At 36.4% G+C, this 21,985-nt stretch overlaps 1 protein-coding gene across 1 annotated transcript in view; it reads left to right on the top strand.

Annotated features, from left to right (window-relative positions):
* The window catches only part of Zfc3h1 (zinc finger C3H1-type containing), a 53,093-nt gene extending 33,049 nt beyond the window's left edge, over positions 1–20,044 (top strand). Inside the window, exons 17-35 of the mRNA XM_027392381.2 lie at positions 539–670; positions 766–887; positions 2,212–2,313; positions 2,512–2,631; positions 3,937–4,120; positions 5,745–5,931; positions 7,661–7,849; positions 8,610–8,847; positions 10,815–10,920; positions 10,999–11,197; positions 12,017–12,111; positions 14,372–14,482; positions 14,909–15,013; positions 15,140–15,305; positions 16,189–16,289; positions 17,701–17,802; positions 18,664–18,703; positions 18,967–19,029; positions 19,159–20,044. Coding sequence (XP_027248182.1) covers positions 539–670; positions 766–887; positions 2,212–2,313; positions 2,512–2,631; positions 3,937–4,120; positions 5,745–5,931; positions 7,661–7,849; positions 8,610–8,847; positions 10,815–10,920; positions 10,999–11,197; positions 12,017–12,111; positions 14,372–14,482; positions 14,909–15,013; positions 15,140–15,305; positions 16,189–16,289; positions 17,701–17,802; positions 18,664–18,703; positions 18,967–19,029; positions 19,159–19,296 — 2,500 coding nt within the window. The 3' untranslated portion in view covers positions 19,297–20,044. The remainder of the gene's footprint in view (positions 1–538; positions 671–765; positions 888–2,211; positions 2,314–2,511; positions 2,632–3,936; positions 4,121–5,744; positions 5,932–7,660; positions 7,850–8,609; positions 8,848–10,814; positions 10,921–10,998; positions 11,198–12,016; positions 12,112–14,371; positions 14,483–14,908; positions 15,014–15,139; positions 15,306–16,188; positions 16,290–17,700; positions 17,803–18,663; positions 18,704–18,966; positions 19,030–19,158) is intronic.
* The last annotated feature ends 1,941 nt before the right edge of the window (positions 20,045–21,985 follow it).

The following is a 21,985-nucleotide window of genomic DNA, read 5'->3' as shown; positions in this document are numbered from 1 at the left end:
GACAAAATTATAAAGCATTTAATAGGCAGCATAGGCTCATACGCTAGCATTTGTATTGGCTGGTAATGTATACAAAAATACTAGTAAATAGCATTTTGTAGTGTGGTAGAAAAAAACCCCTTAGGAATGGCATTGTTTCTTCTGTATTCTAGTCTTAAAGTGTTTTGGTTGTTGTGGTTTATTTGTACTAGGAATTGAACTTAGGGCCTCATACATACGAGGCAGCTCCTCTGCCACTGAATGCTTCCCAGGTCTTTGTTGTTAATGAATTGGAACCTTCCTACATCGTCTTGGCTTTCTTTGAACTCAGTTAGGCACCATGTCATTCAGTTTTCTACGTGATGTCTCTTGTGTTTCCATTGTAAAAGTAGTTGATTCTTTTTACTTATATTCTGGCTATTTGTAGTTACTTGTGGTTATTGATTTGATTAGGTAAACAGGTGTAGAAGTTTTAACTGAGAAAGAAAAATTTAAGAAAATGTCTAGCTCTTAGAGAAATGTGTATGGACTATGATGTGCCTATTCATTTTCTTTCTAGATTTAGTCCTTATTATCGAACCAAGGAAAAGCTTCCCCTGAGTTCAGTGTCATACAGTAACATGATTGAGCCGGAGCAGTGTTTCTGCCGATTTGATTTAACAGGGACATGTAATGATGATGATTGTCAGTGGTGAGTGGTTTTTATTTGGAAGAAACCTTTAGAGAAAGTCATGGTTCCTTGATTAGATAAATACACGGTTGTCTTTTGCTGCTGTTTTATTTTAGGCAGCATGTACAAGACTATACACTTAGCCGAAAACAGTTGTTCCAGGACATTTTGTCATATGATCTGTCGTTGATTGGCTGTTCAGAGACAAGCACTGATGAGGAAGTTGCTTCTGCAACAGGTTTGTAAAGTTTTTGTTGAACTTAGGGAAGTTAAAAAAAATCATATCCAGTTTATGGCATTTTTAAATAACCCATAATTTAGTACATTCACTTGTAATGCTTAACCTATATTTTCCCTATCATACACAATAGTCGCAAGCCACATATTGGCCTTTAAATGTAAATTTAAAGGTTTTTTACTTTTATTTATTGTGTATACAGTGCTCTGCCTCCATGTACACCTGCACGCCCGAAGAGAGCACTAGATCTCATTACAGATCGTTGTGAGTCACCATGTGGTTGCTAGGAATTGAACTCAGGACCTCTAGAAGAGCAACCAGTGTTCTTAACCGCTGAGCCATCTCTCCAACCCTTAAATTTAAATAAAAGCATAATTCATCAGTCTTACTAGCCACACTTAAAGTACTGGCAAGTGCTGGCCAGTAGGACTGCAGAGATTTAAGACGTTTCCATTGTTACAGAGAGTTCTTTAGTCATCCAAATGGTTTGGTTTATTAGGGAAAAAAAAAGTAACACTTGAGTAAGTAGCTTATGATGACTAGACTTTTACTTTCTTTTGCTGTTTTCAAAAGCACAGGAGGACTAAAGTCTTTAGCCTCCAAATCCTGTAGTGAAGTAGAAAGTACTTTATTATAAAATTTGAAGTAGAAACCATAGGTTACTTTTTAAAATTTATTTTATTATTATTTTTTTATTTGTTCAAATTAGGAACAAGCTTGCTTCACATGTCAATTCCTTCTCCCTCTCTGTCCCCTCCCCAATCTCCCACCCCCTCCCTCCTCTGCTCCCCAGGGAGGGTAGGGCCCTCTGTACAGGGGCTCCCCAAATTCCACCACATCATCCTGGGCCAGGCCTAGGCCCTCCTTCATGTGTCCAGGCTGAGAGAGAGTACTTTAGATAATTAGCAAACATTTGTGACATAGTATTCTTGTTTTTTTCCCCAGATTTTGGTGCCAAATAATGTCTTTTGGATTAAAGAAGTGTGTGTGTCTGTGTGTGTATTATCACTATCCAGAGTGATTCTAAAGTCACTGAACTTTATTATTCCTCATTTGGGCCTTCTACTCTTATTTAATAGTGTAGTTCACTTTAGTTTATGAACTATGAACTTTAGTTCATATTGTGGTATGGTGAGAAGGATTTGTCATCATAACTAAGCTAACTGTAGGCCTTGCCCTTTCATAGGTCATAGGTATTACTGACTAGTACCATATATAGCTTAAATCTTAAATTATTCCTTGCTTCACAATCTTTAACTAGCAGTCAGATTTTTATATTGCAGTCAAATTTTTGTATTGAATATGGTATCACTTTTATTTTCAGAGAAGTATGTTGAAAAACTTTTTGGAGTAAACAAAGACCGAATGTCAATGGACCAGATGGCTGTTCTCCTTGTTAGCAATGTTAATGAAAGTAAAGGTCATAGTAAGTATATATGTGTGTGTATGTATGCATGTGTGTTTCTTATTTCAGTATGATTGCAAACTGTCTGACATTACGTTCTTAAAGTGAATGTTGTCTTTTACTACCATGATCAAATAAATGTAGCTCTGTTAAAGTCTTCAATATAATAAAGAAAATACCTAGTTACATCAATTAACAATCTTCTCCTGTCTGTGTTAGCGCCGCCATTTACAACTTACAAAGATAAAAGGAAATGGAAGCCAAAGTTTTGTAGAAAACCTGTATCAGAGAATAGCTTCAGTAGTGATGATGAGCAGTCTGCAGGACCAATTCAGTATGGTAAGAAGTTACTCCATTTGAGATCTAGAATTACTGTGTTCTCTTTGTCAAAATACTGACAATTCTTCCAGTGTATCTACTAACATAGTTTATAAAATGTACTTTCTTACACTTGTATCATTGGTGTTTTTCATTGTCTTAAATGCAATTGCAATATAGGTATTCATTGTGCAGAATTGCAATGTAGGTATTCATTGTGCAGAATTGATGCTGATATTGCAGGATGTTTTCATTCATGTTCCCTGCCCAATAAATAGGAGAAACACTGATAAATAAGCTACTTCATATATTCGCAAACGTACTTTTGTGGGGTGAGCATAGCTTCATTTGAAAACCACTGCCTTGCCAGAGTCTTGAAAGCACATGTTCTTTTTTGCTTTATCTTGGAGTCTGAATGCAGTAAGTTTGTGTGTGTGTGTGTGTGTGTGTGTGTGTGTGTGTGTGTGTGTGTGTGTGTGTGTGTATGTGTGTGTGTGTGTGTGTGAGACCAGTAAAGAAACTCACTGTTGAGTACGTCTTGCATTCTTATTTCTAGTTTGCACAATTTGTGGATTAATAATGAAGTCCAGGTACACTCATGTGTTATTTGTGATTTTGTAATGTGTGATTCTATAGTTGAGCTGTAAAAGAAATACTTTGCAACTTTTTTTTTTTTAAAGATTTATTTACTATGTATACAGTGTTCTGCCTGCCTGCACACCAGGAAAGGGCACCAGATCTCATTGTAGATGGTTGTGAGCCACCATGTGGTTGCTGGGAATTGAACTCAGGACCTCTGGAAAAACAGCCAGTGCTTTTAGCCTCTGAGCTCTCTCTCCAGCCCTACTTTGCAACTTTTAAGTTAGAGTACACCTCAAACATAAACAGGGCAAGGTCTCTTGTAGCCAAGACTGACTTTGAACTCCTGATCCTCTTGCCTCCACCTCTAGAATGCTGGGTTTATAGGTGTGCCCCATCATGGCTATATTTTAAGTTTAATTTAGTTCTTAAACTATAATTCACAATTGTTGATATCACTTACCCTTAACATAATTAATATGCTTAATATAATTTATCAGCAGACCATACTTTAGTTTATAAGCTAAGGTTCTATTTATTCTTATTTTCCTGAAGCTTGAAATAGCACCAATTTTACTTTTAGAAGTGTCGAGGTTTGAATCGTTATTTTCTAACTACCTGTCACTAGAATTTTTAACAATGAGAACAAGGCGTGCGTGCTCATGCAAGTGTGTGTGTGTGTGTGTGTGTGTGTGTGTGTGTGTGTGTGTCCCATTGTTATAAAGCTAATGGTGCTTGTTTTTACAGCCTTCCGACCAGAGAACCAAATAAATGTTCCAGCTTTGGATACTGTTGTCACTCCAGATGATGTTAGATATTTTACCAGTGAAACTGATGACATTGCTAATTTAGAAGCAAGTGTACTTGAAAATCCTTCTCATGTACAACTTTGGCTCAAACTGGCATACAAGTGCTTGAATCAAAATGAGGGGTATGTCAGCTTCATATTGTTTTGAAATATTTATACCTTTACTTTTAATTTTATTTCACCTATGGTCATCAGGTTTCCTTCTTACTATCTATCAGTGGAGTCTCTTGTCTTGAGACAGGGTCTCATTCTGACCGAGGCTGGTCTGAAACTCCATTAATGGCCCAGGAAGCCCTGCTTCAATCTCCCAAGTGCTGTCACTGCATGTGTGAGCCCCACTGCTCAGTATTATAGTTTTTGAAACAAGAGTCTCTTGTAACCTTGATTGACCTAGAACTTGCTGTGTAGTTGAGGATGACCTTGAACTACTGCTTTCCTCTTTTTACTTCCCAAGTACTGAAATTATAGGTAGATTCCATCATTCCTGGCTTTGAATCTTTGTTTTGTTTTTTGACAAAGCCAAATGTATTCTGCTATTGCTCTAAACCTAGTAGAAAAGTTTAAGAATAGAGCTTCATTTTGTGTTCATGGCTCAGTGGCTAATACTGAAGTTGGCTCCTCATGGATCTTTAATCCTAGTCTACATAATGAGTTCCAGGCCAGCCAATAATGACCTTAAAAACCAAAAAAGGGGGGAAAATTTGTTTGTAAAATTATGAGAATAGGACAGATTAAATTTTAGGTTAATTTGCAGTGGAGATTGAAGTTTATTTAACCACCTTGGAATTCTGATGGAATTGGTCCTTTTTTCTGTGCATGGTTATGTGCAAGTTACAAATAATATATTCCACAGCTAGTAGTTTCTGTTACAGATTTTATTCCTGCTTTTTAATAGTAGAGAGCAAGCCAGGAATAATCTTTACAATGCAATTTGAAAGTATAATGTTTTTTTTTAAGTAGTCTATTGGGAAAGATTTATCTTAAAACTTAGTATATAAAACCTGTTAAATAAGGCAGTGGCTTATAATACACATACTGAACATGGTCTTATTGAAGTTGCCTGTGTGTGGTTTCTATGAGAATGGGGTAAGTTACAGTGCTTTCTTGTTGGGCTCCTTTATTGAGTAAAGGACAAAAGAACTGTACATTACTGTATGAATAGGATCATGAGAGAATTATCTTCTTTAGGAGATAGCAAGCCCTGGAGCTGAAAAGAACTATTATGTTGAAAGCTTTGATATTTTGTGCTGGCAGTAGCTGCCCTCTAAAAAGAGTTGTTTAACTTTTCCTGTTTTAAAACAGTATAAATCATAAAAGGTATTGCTGAATATGTATGTAGATCACATTTGAAGTTGTTAATCTTAGTGCTTTTATTATACTATGTTTTTATCTGTAATGCTTACTGTGGTAAATGCTTACTGAATATCCACTTAAACAGAAATTATTTAGTCTATGGGAGATCAGGACCTTTGGGCTTTGACAGACATGATTTAAAATCTCAATTTATTTTTATCATTGTGATCCTGGCTTCATGTAGGTTCTAATAGAAAGTAGAGTTTTAGTTTGCTCATTTGATTAGCCCTACTTAGATGTTAAATGTTGCAATATGTTTTCCTTAGTTTCTGCACTGCTGGTGATTGTACCTGTGCCATGTGCCTGCTAGGCATGTGCTGTTATACTGGCCTTCAGCCTTAGCTGCTCTGGCGTCTTATAATGGAACACTTTGCCCTTCCTTTTAAACATACAGACTGTGTTCAGAATCTTTGGATTCTGCTTTGAATGTACTGGCTCGAGCACTGGAAAACAATAAAGACAATCCAGAAATTTGGTGCCATTACCTCAGATTGTTCTCAAAAAGAGGGACCAAGGAGGAGGTGCAGGAAATGTGTGAAACAGCTATTGAATATGCTCCTGACTACCAAAGCTTTTGGACTGTAAGTAGAAAAGATAGCAGTCATATGGTTGAGATGTGTGCTGTGCTCATAATTCCTTGGAGCATCTTAATTATTGGTATGAAGCTTAATAGATAATACTTTATCAGTATGTAGATTGACCTACCAGATTCTCAGGTTCCCTACCAGTCACTTCTGTAGGGATAGATTTTTTTACTAAAAATGAGGAATATTTAGAAAAAACATTGTTAAATTTATTGGTTAAAGAAAAAATATTAATGGCAGACGTTGGTGGCGCACGCCTTTAATTCCAGCACTCAGGAGGCAGAGGCAGGCAGATCTCTGTGAGTTCGAGGCCAGCCTGGTCTCCACAGCGAGTGCCAGGATAGGCTCCAAAGCTACACAGAGAAACCCTGTCTCAAAAAACCAAAAAAATAAAATAAAATAAAATAAAAAATAAAACTATTAGACAAATTGTCACACAGTTTTCATTTGGACAAATTTAAAAGGGGGTTTCACAAAATATGAAAAATTAAAAATCTTTTAAATTACTTCTGTTGTGTAAAATTATGGTTATTGGGATTTTAAAAAATTTTTCTTCACTGTTTATAAAGTCGTACCTATAATTTCTGCTAGTAATAACCTTTCTTTGAGAGAATAATTTTCCTTATCCAAACTTAAAATGGTGTTGATCCATTTGTGAAAAGGATTCATGTCTGTCAATATCTGAACTCAGGAATGACTTCTGCCCACTGACCTCAGGAACCATTAATTTCAGATGTGTTTTTAGATGAATGTGTTATCAGATGTCTTTTGTTGTTGTTCCTAAACCAGCTGAGACTTAAAAGTCCACATCACCACTGAGTTACAGTCCAGTTCTGGAAACAGATCATTAACATTACTTTGTTTTTTTCCTTTGAAATGACAATTTCCCCTATTGGTTAGGCTGATGAAAACTCCTGGGTTAAAATAATCCTCCATCCTCAGCTTTATGGCACCTCTGTGCCAACATGACTCAGATTTTTCATTTACTTTCTGAACATAGTTTGGACAGCATAATACCTCTTAATAAATGGATTGATTACTATAACTTGTCCTTTTTGAGCTGAGATGCTGAAGAGACTTGAATAGCAAAGGCTTTATTTTTCTGAATTTTGGAAGCATGTATTGAAGTTGATGCTGTTGATTATCACAAGACTTTCTATGGAAAGAATATTCAAAAGATGTACATTTTTCCTTAAATTTGTTTGCTCTTAAGTATGTCATACATTTCTAATACAAATGCTGTTTTTAATTTTTTTATTTCATGTGTATGGGTGTTTTGCCTGCATATGTCTGTGCACCACTTGTGTGTGTAGTGATTGGTGCCAGAGGGTGTGGAAGCCCCTGGGACTAGATTACAGACCATTGTGAGCCACTTCTGGAGCAGCTCTTAACTGCTGAGCTATTTCTCCAGCCCACAGATGCTATTCTTCAAATTTTAAATAGTCACATACGTAACCAATACAGCTTGGTATAATCACAAACGTAAGCTTGTATATCTATCATGGTCTTGCTTACTGTATATTTATTCAGAGAAAGGAAGTGAATTGCTCTCAGTGATGATCTGGAGAGTACATTAAATTGTTTTAGTTCACATGGCTTTGTGACAGAAGGGCAGATTGAGATATTAAACTGGAAAGTGGGTTTGTACATTCTTAAGAATAATCTTTTCATAATTTGAAAGAAGTTTTTCCTATAAAGCAAAATAAATTATCTGAAATTCTTTCAGTTTCTACACCTAGAAAGCACCTTTGAAGAGAAGGATTATGTCTGTGAGAGGATGGTGCAGTTTCTGATGGGAGCAGCCAAGCAGGAACTATCAGATATTTTGTCCTTTCAGCTTTTAGAGGCTCTTTTGTTTAGAGTTCAGCTGCACATATTCACCGGGAGATGCCAAAGTGCACTTGCGATTTTACAGGTAAACATTTATTATAGTACTTAACTTCATTTTGGAGAGCATGTGTATTGGTCTAAGACATGAGTAGCACTGTTGGGTTGTTTAGCACAGGCTTTGGATTTGAACTTCTGTTTTGTCACTTACACGTAAGTTGTGGTGACATTCTACTTCTGTTTGTTGGCACAGAGCTCTTACAAAGAAATAGGAGAAGACTTGTTATAGGTGCTCACCAGCTAAACCTGAAAATACAATCTAAAAAGATCAGTCTATAATGAAAATCACCTATATTAATGCAGGGTGAGGGTGTGTGTATGTTTTCATGGTTTTTGTTGTTTTTGTTTGTGTTTGTTTTTGTTTTTAACTTACCAGATTTTAAGTGCAAATAAACTTAATAGTTTTCATCTTATTGGTATATCATAAACTTTAAGATAGTAAAATCTGTGCTTATCTCAAGATTTGTCATTTAAAAATTTGGTGTCTATAAAATTTTCACTTAAAAGCTGGGCACTGGTGACACATGCCCAACACTCAAGAGGCAGAGGCAGTCATATCTCTGTGAATTCGAGGCCAGTCTGGTCTACATAGTGAGTTCCAGGATAGCCAGGGCTACAGGGAAACCCTGTGTCGAAAAACCAAAAAAAAAAAAAAAAAAAAAAAAACTTTTTTTTTTCACTTATGCATTTATGAATCATTTAAACAGTTTCATTCTTTAAAATTGAATCTTATTATGGATAGGAATGTATTTTTTAAAGTACTTTCAAATTATTTTTGTTTTCCCTAGAATGCATTAAAATTGGCTAATGATGCAATAGTAGCTGAGTACCTTAAGACAGATGATCGCTGTCTGGCGTGGCTGGCCTACATACATCTTATTGAATTTAATAGTCTCCCTTCAAAACTTTATGATCCATCCAATGCTAATCCTTCAAGAATTGTTAACACAGAGCCCTTTGTAATGCCATGGCAATCGGTTCAAGACGTAAAGACTAATCCTGACTTATTATTAGCAGTATTTGAAGGTAAGTGATATTTATAGTTTATAACATAAACCATTACAAGTTACAAAGCCAACATTTAGCACATCAGTTCTTTATTCTTGTGATTCTTTGTAAAATAGGAAACTGCAGTTTTTTTTTTTTTTTTTTTTTTTTGGTTTTTCGAGACAGGGTTTCTCTGTGGCTTTGGAGGCTGTCCTGGAACTAGCTCTTGTAGACCAGGCTGGCCTCGAACTCACAGAGATCCGTCTGCCTCTGCCTCCTGAGTGCTGAGATTAAAGGCATGTGCCACCAACGCCCAGCGAAACTGCAGTTTATTACCTAATTATTTTTAATATTACTAAATTATTTAAGATGGTCATTACATCTATGAAAGTGAAAAGTTACATTATGATTTATTTAATTATGGCAAAGGATATTAGATAAATGTGTTGTTAATAAATACATGTGCATCTGAATGCACACATACTTTCTGATAATATAATTAGGATAGAGGAATTGATTGAAGTGGAGAAGTAGGCTTTCTTGTTTATTTTTGTTATGGCAGCCCTTTAAGGTGGAAGCTTAAAGGATATGTTATGTTTTTCATCTAGTTAATCTTTCCTCCATCAATGAATTTTATGACTATGATATTGTAAACATATCTGCCATTGAACACATAATAAAGTTTAAAACCTGTTTCCCCCTAAAATAAATATAAAACAAATATAATCTCTGTCAGATCTATGCATTTGACAAAAAAAGTATATAAGACCAATATACATATATGTGCATGTATGTATGCATGTATATACACACACACACACACACACACACACACAATGTATTAGTATGTAGTGTAAGTTGTATGCTACAGAAAAAAGGATCTGGTATTTATAGAATTATCTGGTACAAGTCCTGAACTCAACGAGGAAAGATTACTCTAGGCTTGCATGTTCAAGGCAGATGTCTGAGATTTGGAACTGATCTTTGGAGCAGGACTGTGATGTGCCCAAGGGGATTTTTTCAAAGACTAGGTCTGTACTTGTGCCTCTGTATTTGCTGAACACTTTGGATGAATTCCTATAATTTACTATGTGCTTAGTAAACCATTGTTGAGTAGCCAGTACAGAATGGAAAGAAAAGGCCATTCCTGTTAGAGGAGCTAGGAAAGTGAAAAGCAAGCTAATCATGAGTTTGTGTTGTGGATTTAAAGAGGAATTTGAAGGAGTCCTTACAAAAGAATTCTGCTAGACAATGAAAAGATTAAGCTCGCTTAGTGGAATTTTAAGAACTTGTAAAGTGTTATAGACTTGACTGAGAAGAGATTCTTTAAGGGGAGAATGGTTGAAATTTTACTACATACTGGAAAATAAACCAGAAAAGTTAACAGGGCCAGTGAGATGGCTCTGAATAAAGGCACTTGGGGCCAAGACTGATGGTGGCCCATCCCAGGACACACTTGATGGGAGGAGAGACTGAAGATCCTAATACCTCCACCCGAGTGCTGTGGTACAAACTTGTCTTATGCAGAATATAGCACAATAACACACAATAACTGAAGAACTGATCTTATGTTTTCAGTTGAAAAATACATCTTCTAAAAAGTAAGGAGCAGGTCTAGTTTAGGGAAGACATTGAAGTGGCTGTGAAACAGCAAAGGAAGACTCCTTAAAAGTGCTCAGAGAAAGATTAAAAGATAATTTTTGTGGTTCTATTTTTAGAATGATTTTAAAGGAATTTAAGATAATTGCCAACACTAATTTAAGTAAAAAATCGCTTATTGTGGGCTTTTGAATGGTACAGCTCACTCTTACTTGTATACATAGATACAAGTTTAAGGAGTTGGGTAATAACTGAAATACCTCATTTGGGCAAATGTCAGGGTTAAGTGAAGGTGGAAAGGATGGTGGGCAAGTAAAGGCGAGGGTTTCCCTTCTTGTCTTTTAGAGTTGTTATAACATGGTCAGACAATGGATTGTATGTTTGATTCATGTGATGTTTTGTCGTAGATGCCGTGAAAGCTTGTACAGATGAGAGCCTTAGCAGTGGGGAAAGAATAGAAGTCTGCCTTCCACTGTACACAAACATGATTGCTCTGCACCAGCTCCTCGAGAGGTAAGGCTTCATTAACCAACAACTCTGCTAAAGATCAGTTTTTGAACAAGTGTGTTCAACCATCTTTCTTTTCTTAAGGTATGAGGCAGCAGTAGAGCTGTGCAAAAGCTTATTAGAATCATGTCCTGCAAACTGCCAGTTACTGGAAACCCTTGCTGCTTTGTATTTGAAAACAGATCAGTATGACAAAGCCCGAATGGTATGGCTTACTGCATTTGAAAATAATTGTCAGAATGCGGAAGTTTTTTATCATCTGTGCAAATTTTTCATCCTGCAGGTAAAAACAACTCATGGTTCTTAAATATTTTGTATTCCTTTGCTAATGACTTCTGGAATTATGGCTTTCTTGGTCCTTCTGCCCTCTGTAGGTTAAGCTAGACTTTCTTGGTTTTGCTTCAGTTTTACCATTGCATTTGCTACAGGGCTTTGCTTCTATGAACTCCTCAAGAGTACAAACTGTTACTTGTGTTTACATCCAACCTATCCATGGCAAATGTGATAGCCTAAGCTCTTAGTGGATGAATTGTAGCCTGTGGTATTATTAGATACATTGTTTAATGGTTAGTTGATTTTAATTCAGAGGTGTTTCAGATTCATTTCTGTTTTTGTGATTAAACAAACAAAAAGCAACCCTGACAAAAGCAGCTTAGGGGAAGTCTAGATTTATTTTAGTTCATATTTCCAGGTCACTGTCTATTATTTCAGCCTCAGGAGTGTGAAGCAGCAAATCATATGTTCACAGTCAGGAACAGAGAGGGGTGGGTGCCTGTGTGCTTGTTAGTGTTCACGTGCTGTCCACATTTACATAGTTGAGGACCCTCTGCCTTGGGAATAGTGCCCTCTGCAGTGGACGATCCCCACAGGCCAGCTGATCTAGACAGTTCACTTCCTCTGAGACTCTTCCCAAGGCAGTTAGGTTGTGTCAAGTTGACAGAACCAATCATCACAAGAAGTGAGGTTGTGTCCTAAACTTACTCATTTTGTTCTCATCTGCCCAAGAAATATAATGTCATCATGATTTTATAACATGACTTTCAAACATTCTTCCCAATTATTATAAGCCTTATATGTCACTCTTTTTATTTTTTTAAAATAGAATCAAGGCGATAATCTTCTTCCATTTTTGCGGCAGTTTATTGCATCCTTCTTTAAACCTGGGTTTGAAAAGTACAGTAATGTAGATTTATTTCGGTAAGTTGTGCAAATTTTGATTTGTTGAGTGAGAGAGAATATGTCAGTGAAAAAAGATGTTTTTTTTCTTGTTGACTGATTGCATTTCAGACTTTGTTTAGCACTTGAATACCTGCCTGCAGAACTGTTAGGAGGGTTAGATAAACAGAATAATAAAAATGAAGGCAAGATGTCAAATGCTCTTGTCATACAATAGAAGGCTTATTGTAACTTCTCCATTTAGCTTGTTAATTGTTGCTAACTGTCGTGCTTAATACTGTAGTAACTTGTATCCTGAGATCTTACTGGTACTTGAAAAAAATGGGTATTTGCTGGTTAACACTGAATTAAAAACAAAACTCTCTTAATTCTAAGTTACCTGCTATACCACACTAATATTTTAAAATACAGTTAGAACCAAAACAGTTTTAAGTATGAATCAACAAAAGAAAAATATACGGAACTGAAAGTTGTTCCTCTCTTCCATACCCAGTTTTGTTTTTTTTTTTTTTTCTTTGAAATTAAATTGGTTTGTTTTCAATCTTTGGCAAACGAGTAACTCAAGGCCAAACAAAGCCCTTTACAGACTCGTTCTGATTTTCCCTTGGGCATGGAGGTAATTGGTTTAGCGTAAGAGATGATGCCAGATTTTGCCTTCCTAACGAACTAATCAAAAGTCTTTAGATCTTCCTGAGGCAAGCTTAACTGAGCAGAATAAAGACAGTAGCAGAGCAAACTCGAACATCATCTCATTGTGTTTTTACTGAGACATCCTGCTTTATTAAATTCTTTTATGAAATAATCATTTATCACCAAGAATTAGGAAAAGACACCTGTACTTGTTAAAAGTTTTTGTCTGCACAAGTATTAATTTAAGAAGCCTCTAACTTGGCATGGTAGCACACAACTGTGATCCCAGCCCTTGGGAGCCTGAGGTAGACGATGTGAGTTTGAGCAGCCTGGGCTATATAGTGAGAAGACAAAAAGTCTTCTGAGTCAGACATCAGGAGAATGCTAATAAATGAAGTGTTGTTTGGCATTGCTATATTTATGTATACATACCTTATGTTTATATATAATTTTAAGCTTATAATCAATTAATTAGTAGAAATCAGTGTTCATAATATATTCAAGAAATAATTCCCCCACTCTCCCCCTCTTTTTATTTGTTTTTTTGAGACAGGGTTTCTCTGTATCCCTGGCTGTCCTGGAATGCTCTGTGTAGACCAGGATGGCCTCGGGAACTCTTTCTCTTCCTCCTGAGTGCTGGGATTAAAGGCATGCACTACCACCCAGCTTCAAGATGTAATTGCATGGGCAGAAATTATAAAGTAAAATATGTGTCACTGTAATTTTTACCTGGAAGTAAATTTGATCAACTTTTTCTTTGTGACATTTAGTATAAAGATGACAAGCAGTAAGAACTATTTCATTTGTTTCAAACAAATTTAGAAAGTTGGTGTTTTCATTCACTTTGAGAAAGTTGCCCTAGAGATTATACAATTGTATGTATTTTATATTTGAAGTCAATGGAGGATTCTAAAATCCCTAGAAATCTAGTGGATAACTCAGGCCGTGATAATGTGGGATGATAACCCAACTTCCAGATGCTGCCTTCCTACAAGCTGAGCTAGTCTTTTGAAACTTTTCCTCTTGTAGTCCTTTTAAAATGTAATGTAAATGATTATAATGGATTGCCATTTCAAGATGGATGAATCTGAGACCCTGGTATTAAATATAAAGAGATTTGGATGCATCAGAAGGAAAGCTGAAATAGTGAAAGTCAAATAGACGTCTTATTTTAATTTCTAAGAACCTTTAATATTGTTTTTCTTTTTTTGAAAGGGGTGATATAATCCAGAGCATTTCTTTACTTTGTTTGATAATGACTCTCTTTTTGATAAGTGCTTATAGGCAATATTTTATTTGTTAGTATGTCTAAGTTAAGCTTTATTTATTGTGTGTGTGTGTGTGTGTGTGTGTGTGTGTGTGTGTGTGTGTGTGTAAGATGCAGATAGCGGGTTTTGTAAGCACTTTTCCCCCATCAGATGATTTGTTTAATAGAATTAGCAATTTATTTGGGAGGATAAAGTTGCAAGTTTCTTTGGGAGAAGTTAGTTCATATTGGTAGAAAAGTACAATTTTGAGTGATTTTTAGAAAAGTTTATTATTTTGTAGAAATATTTCAGTTAAGTTGAAATTGAAGATTATCAGTGATTAAAATTTAATCCGTGTGTTCCTAGGCATGATTTCATACAATGTTGTGATTTTCTTCTTTCAGCTATCTCTTAAATATCCCAGGACCACTTGACATTCCAGCCTGTTTATGTAAAGGGAATTTTGATGATGACGTATCTAACAACCAAGTCCCTTATTTGTGGCTGATTTATTGGTGAGACATTACCCACTGTGGAGACGAACATTATATGTTAAGCCTATCTTGTACTTATAGCTGTTTTTTTTTGGGTGGGGGGAGTTTCAAGGCAGGGTTTCTCTGTGGCTTTGGAGGCTGTCCTGGAACAAGCTCTTTTAGACCAGGCTGGTCTCAAACTCACAGAAATCCACCTGCCTCTGCCTCTGCCTCCCGAGTGCTGGGATTAAAGGCGTGTGCCACCAACGCCCAGCCTATAGCTGATGTTTAAAAAAATGTCACTGAAGCAAATTTAAAAGAGATGCCAAGGCTGGTTATTTAGTGAAAGACAAGAGCAAGTAGACTACTATAATTATAATGTCTGTGATGTTTAAAGTGTGCATTGTCATTCCTTTACCTAACAAAATCAAACTATAACACACACGCTTTTCTTCATTTCTTAAACAGTCTTTGCCATCCTCTTCAATCAAGTATTAAAGATACCGTAGAAGCATATGAGGCTGCATTGGGGGTGGCCATGAGGTCTGATATAGTGCAGAAGATTTGGATGGAGTAAGTTTAGTTCTTTTTATGTATGGGATTTCTAGAATAATCCTCTATTGGGGAAAGAGTGATCAGCCTTTTTTTGGTGAGTTACTGGCTTAATTATTCTAAAGTACTATGTTTTTCTTTTGGCAGTTATCTTGTCTTTGCCAATAATAGAGCTGCTGGATCCAGAAACAAAGTCCAAGAATTCAAATTTTTTACTGACTTAGTGAATAGATGTTTGGTTACTGTCCCTGCCCGGTACCCCATCCCTTTTAGCAGTGCTGATTACTGGTCCAACTATGAATTTCATAATCGGGTAAGAATTAAATTTTTTTTCTTTAGATGTTTGTATATAGCAAAGAAAATTGAACAGTGACCGCAAGGCAAAACTATTTTATATTGAGAGCTTTTCCTGTAACCACTTTATAGCATTCATTGTCATTCCTGTCATCAATTCTTCATGCTTCCAAGGCTAGGAAAAGGTGCCCTGTCAGGCCCTGTAGGAACCAGCATATCCATTGTAGCTGTTCTTCTTGCTAAGTTCTTTCAGGCGAATGCAGCTACAGGGCATAACAAAGCTGAAAACAAGGTGCTTTTTACATTAGTAATAGTAAAACCTGATTAATGATGCACTCACAGTGGTATATGTAGGTGATGGCACAAAATGCTTCATTCTCTTTCGGTCTCATTTCAGTCAATGAAATGTACCCAGAAGCTCCTACTTACCGAAATTCAGAATAGACTTAGACACCTCCATCCTCACCCACCCCACGCCATAGGATGGTTCTGGGCTAATTAGGATAACTAGTTAATATGTGTTGTGCTTCTGTGCCAGTCTTTATCCCAAAACTAAAAACACCGCATGAATATTAAGTCACATTTTCTCACAGGGATTCCATAAGCAAGAAGTGGCAACTACAATTAGTCCTCTTGATTTGCCCAGCAGTACAGCAAGTAAAGGAGATTCAGGCATGAGAACTCACACTTTTGGCTTCCTGTCAGTGCTTTGTCTATGTTTTCCTCCTTAGACCCTAATCTCTAATTTGTACTTAGAAAGTGGATAGTATAATTAATGATAATTAATAACACATAATTTGTACATTTGTGTCTTAAAGACTTTTTTTTTCATTAAGATGCATACAATAACTAGATTCTGCTTTTTAGTTGAATATTCATTTTTCTTCCCTCAACCTTCACAGGTTATTTTCTTTTATTTGAGCTGTGTTCCAAAGACTCAGCATTCCAAAACCTTGGAACGGTTTTGCTCTATTATGCCAACTAATTCTCGACTTGCACTGAGGTAAGAAAAATTTTGGTTCTCAGCTCAGTTGTATAGGCCCTTCATACTGAAATTATTCCTGGAAACTTGCTAAAACTGTGTAGTTCTGCTCTTTCCTCATGGATATATGCTACTTTATCTAGAATTGTTAACTCATGTAGTTATTCTTACAAAAGCCAATATGAAAATCTGGTCATTTCAGAGAACTATAGATTATAAACATACCATTTATCATTAGCATATGCATTACAAGCAATAAACCTGTTTTACATGGTAGAGGAATATGAAGAGATTTCCATGTCAATTATTCAAATATTTAGCATGTAATGGAATCTCATTGATTGATGACATAAAATCAAGATTCCTAAACTTAGGCCCTCAAACCCTGTTTAAGAACTGACTTAGGACTTCCTACGTTCAATTAGAGTAAGAGAATTTCTGAGCCCTTAGTTGTGGTTTATGTGCTCTGTCAGGGTAAACAGCTTGCAATTTTTCATGGAGTACTTTAACGGGTCCATGCATGGACATCCACTATATTGGTTGTATCTTACCGTAAAGTTGCTTTTATAAGACATCTGAAGTGTTTATTGGATATTCGCTTGTCTCCATACTATGATGCATATGAGATATATAATATAACTGAAAAATAATCCAAAAGCTTAAATTTGTGAGAAAATTATCCATATTTATGGATAATATTTAAATTTCATGCCAACTGTGTTATTCTTCAGAAGCCAATGATGGAAATTTGAAAAAAAAATTACCTTTGATAAGCATGTGAAATAGAAAATATGATTATATTTTGTTTCTGTGTGTATCTAGTTTGTACTATGATAAGCATTTTAGAACATAGATAATTTAATTGTGGGTAAACCACACTTTTTGTTTTGGTGGACTCTTCCTATGGTTATCCTTGTTACCTCCCTCCACCATAAGAATAAGAATTTAACACAGCCATTATATTTCCATTTTGTCCCAGAAGTATTCAATATTAAGTATGCTCTATGAAGGAAAAATATTTTTAAAAACTGCATTAGTGGAGGGGTGTGGGTGAGAGGAGGGAGAGGGAGAAGGGATTGACATGTGAAACAAGCTTGTTCCTAATTTGAACTAATAAAAAAAATTAAAAAATAATTGCATTAGTGTATTGAGCCATTGCCTTAAAAACACTCGGGGTTGAGGAATATGTAATGAGGTTGCTTTTGTCTTCTGCAGGATTACATGAGCTTTTTGTTGTTGAAGATAACCATAGAACAGTTAGCACATTCTGATCCTGGGGCAGTTGTTATACATTCTGTAAATATATGCTGAATGTCCCTGATTGGATTTAACTGACCAACCTTTGTACCTTGTCATACATTCTGTCAAAGAGCGCATTTGGGGTGCCCTGGACTTCGAATACTTTGTTCATCTTCTTGAATGTACTTTACAGGCTACTTCAACACGAATGGGAAGAAAGCAATGTTCAGATTCTGAAACTCCAAGCCAAGATGTTTACATATAATATCCCAACATGCCTGGCCACCTGGAAAATGTAATGCAACAATCATGTACATGTTTTTATAGCTATGCTTTTATTTGTAAGGGTTGCTCCAGACAGGTAAATCTGAAATAGCATCTTTCCCACCTCCCCGAGGAAGATCTAATATAGAGTAATTTGGGCATTTGCTATAGTTTAATACCTAGAGAGAGTAAAATGATTTATTAATAGCTATGATCTTAAAAAAGTAATAAGAATATCATTTTAATGAATGAGAATATTTAAATAACAATACAGTGGGGTTTTTTTTGTTGTTGTTGTTGTTTTTTTTTTTTTTTTTTTTTCTTTTTTTTTTTTTCTCTCGAGACAGGGTTTCTCTGTGTAGCTTTGGAGCCTATCCTGGCACTGGCTGGCCTCGAACTCACAGAGATCCGCCTGCCTCTGCCTCTGCCTCCCGAGTGCTGGGATTAAAGGCGTGCGCCACAACGCCTGGCCTAACAATACAGTATTATTATCGAACAAATAAGTGTGTATAACACTTTAGAACCATCTCTAAATTGTAGGGTTTTCCCTGTTCTAGTCTGGTTTATTCCTTATTTTAAACATATTAGTGCCAGATCTTTTTTTTTTTTTTTCACTAGTTTTGAGTTGTTTTTTTTTTTTTTTTCTCACCCCGCTCCCATGAATCTTATTCATGTTCAAAAACACTGGTCTGTTTTATTCTTGTAAAGTTGATAAAAATTGTTGAATTTTTCTTTTCACTATAGGTTACACTCCTTGGAAGTTTAGCCTGTTACTTTCAGGAAGTTTTGTACTCAGATTCCCACAATCAGTATTCTGCCAGTGGTGGTGTTTCATTTTGTTTGAAGATATATAAATTTTTCCCCCTTCTCTATATTCCTTTTTTCCCCTTAGAGCCATTGCTGCTGAGATTGTTCTAAAGGGACAAAAAGAGGTAAGCCATCCATTACTGAATTACCAGATGGGCCACTTTTTTTTTCCTTTTAGCTATTCTGCCCCGTTTGTTGGCCTCTCACTTTAAAAGGATTAAAGATAGAAGTTAACATTCCAAGAACTCTACTTAGAATCTCTAAAGCCCAAGACAAGCATTTTTGACTTGAATGATAGTATATTGTAAAATCTGCCTTGAAGTGAACAGGATTTTGAAGGTGTTGTTCATGGTGTTTTCTGATGGCAGTATGTCTGTCTATCTTATAGGTCCACCGTTTATATCAGAGAGCCTTACAGAAGTTACCTCTTTGTGCATCACTATGGAAAGATGTAATGCTTTTATCTTTTATTTTATCTTGATGTTTTCCTATAAATTTTCTGCATGTGCCATATCCATTGATGTGGTAAATGCTCAAAACCTAGCTGTCTCTTACTTCTATGCTTCCCTGTCTTTTACAGCAACTCTTGTTTGAAGCATCAGAAGGAGGTAAAACTGATAACCTGAGAAAACTAGTTTCCAAGTGCCAAGAGATTGGAGTCAGCCTAAATGAGCTCTTAAATTTAAACAGTAACAAAACAGAAAGCAAGAATCACTGAACACTGGGTGCAGTCAGTTCTAAGCCCTTATAATAATTGCCAAAATTATTTGAATGATTCTTCAAGATTAGGCTGATCCCTGGCTAAGGTCTGGGTAAGGCAGACAAGCATTACTGATCATATCAAGTTCCCTACAATATCCTATCCTTAAAACCGGAAGCAATGAACATGAATGACACTCTTGGAATGGATAAATGAACTTCCTGTTTGGCCTGCTTCTGGGCCCTGCCAGATTCTCTAACATCATGTACGTAAGTATAGCTCCTCAAAGCGACTGACATTTATTTTCATTTTACTTTGTTTTTGGTTTCGTTTTTTACTTTCCCCACCTTTATGTTGTGCTATTCCTGATCCACTTGACACTCTCTGATGCCTGAGAGATTCTTGTTTGGGATTTAGTTTTTCAGGGCCGTGTTTACAGTAAAAAAAAGCAGGCAGTCTTCTAGTTCCTCCTCTTTAAATCTCTGAGATTCTTCATTTCAGGGTTTCAAACGTAAGCAGTCCATCTTAAGGAAAGTGTAACTGCCATGGCCACAAGTCTGCTAGTTGCACTTTGAATGTTCTAGCAGGGTTGTTTATTGCCCTTTCTACGTTCTGGACTCCTTGCTGAGACTGTTTAACTTGAAGATTTAAAGAAACTATTGCAAATGCCAGTGCATCAGAACCTAAGAGTGATCAAATATTATGTGCAATTTTTTTGTAAAGAAATTTTAATTTATAATAAAGTTTAACAGTTTAAAGAAGTTAATATTTGAACTGCTTTGTATTGAGATACTTTGTAGTATTAAATTGTTGGCATACAGAATATTTTTAATATAAGTTAACTTTTTAAAAACGTTGCTGTCTTTATTCACTTCTCACTGTGGTGGGAAAAGGTTGAAATAGGAAACAGAGATGCTTCCCTTGAACACTGCTTTCTTCTGAAGCTCTTTCCCCATTTAAAGCAACAAAACAAGACAGGCCAATGACTTTAATCAGTGAAGCTAGGTATTCTGGTTGGAGAAGAGTGAGCTGATAGGTTTGCACTGCCATTAAGTACAGTGTTCTCAAAAACATAGTTGTGTCACTTAGTTGTAGTTTGAGTTAGCTACCTGGAGATGTTCTGGCTTCTGTTAAATGTGCCATTGTAAAGATAACCTGCTGGTTTACTGAGGTTTGTGTCTTGCTAGAATAGTTAGGGCCAACACAGTGCTTTAAATATGGCCTCAGAGCCAGCTCTGTGTAGCCTAATTGTGGGAGGCAGAGCAGCAACTCCTTAACATGACAGTCAGAGTGATACAACCTAATGTTCCTGTAGTGCTTTTTCCAAATAAAAACTAATTTGAAGAAACACTATGTTCCTACAAGATAGCACATAATTTGCTAGCTAATACTGTTTGGCTTGGTCAAGAGTGGACCCATTTGTCTAGTGTCTTTCATTTAACCAAAACACAAGACATCAGCTTTTGTTTTTGTTTTTTGTTTTTTTTTCTAAATCGAAAGCAATTTAGGAAGATAGGAATCCTAACAGGGTACCCTTCCACTGTATGTATTTCAATATTTGTTATTGCTCTGATTATTTGAAGATGATGCTTATGTGTTTAGCAAATTCTTCATCATGATGTTCTGCAGGGAAGCTGCAGCCTGAGCAAAGCTAGCAGCCCATGTAAGGGTGGAAGGAGAGAACTAAGTACACAAGTACCTGCCTTGGCTTCTGCTCTACATACATGTAGTAGTGTGCACCTTTCTTCACCATCATAGGCAAACTTATTTTCCATTTGCTTCTCTATAATTTAACAGTTGTAATTGAATCATCTCAATTTTTAGAAGGGTCAGGTTTTAAGCTTTAAAATGTTTTTCTTGGCTTTATTTTATGTGAATTAGTGGGGTTTTGTTTTCGTTTTGTTTTTGGTTTTTCAAGACAGGGTTTCTCCATACCTTTGGAGCCTGTCCTGGAGCTCACTCTGTATCCAGGCTGTCCTCAAACTCAGAGAGATCCACCTGCCTATGCCTCCCACCTGCTGGGATTAAAGGCGTGCACCACCACTGCCCAGTGTGTATTGGTCTTTTGCCCATATATATCTGTGCACAGCGTGCATGCAGTGCCCTCAGAGGCTAGAAGAGGTTGTTGGATATGGGACTGGAGATATGCTTGGCTATGAACCACCAAGTGGGTGCTGGGAACCAAATTCAGCCAGAGCTCTTAATTGTTGATCCATCTCTCCAGTTCCCATATTTTTCTGTTTTTTTGTTTTGTTTTGTTTTTTTGTGGTTTTTGTTGTGTGTGTGTGGTGTGTGAGTGTGTGTGTAGTGTGTGTGTGTAGTGTGAGTGTGAGTTAGTTTAGTTAGTTAGTGGTTCCATCCACAATAGTTATTTTCTGCATATACACACACCCATGTCTTTTGAACTGTTGCATGCAGAGCTCTACTTAATATTATGCATGAAATTCTGGATACCATCAATGAAGGATGTGCATGTATGTACATTGTAGTAACCTTAGGGTTTACCATTCACATGCCATATAGGAATATCTTTTTGTTTGTTTTTGTTTTGTTTTGATGAACAGGTGTTTTAAATAGGAAAGTACTCATGCGACGGAGTCAGTCCCATACAACCAGGTGGACCATGGAACACAGAGAGCCGCATGCATGCGACCCTCATATTTAAAGTCTTGCTATGTCTCTCTGACCATGCCCCAGTATGTGTGGT

This window comes from Cricetulus griseus, assembly GCF_003668045.3.
Source record: "Cricetulus griseus strain 17A/GY chromosome 1 unlocalized genomic scaffold, alternate assembly CriGri-PICRH-1.0 chr1_0, whole genome shotgun sequence".
Lineage (NCBI taxonomy): Eukaryota > Metazoa > Chordata > Mammalia > Rodentia > Cricetidae > Cricetulus > Cricetulus griseus.
The sequence above is the reverse complement of the archived record's forward strand: the minus strand, read 5'-3'. Positions and strand labels throughout refer to the sequence as shown.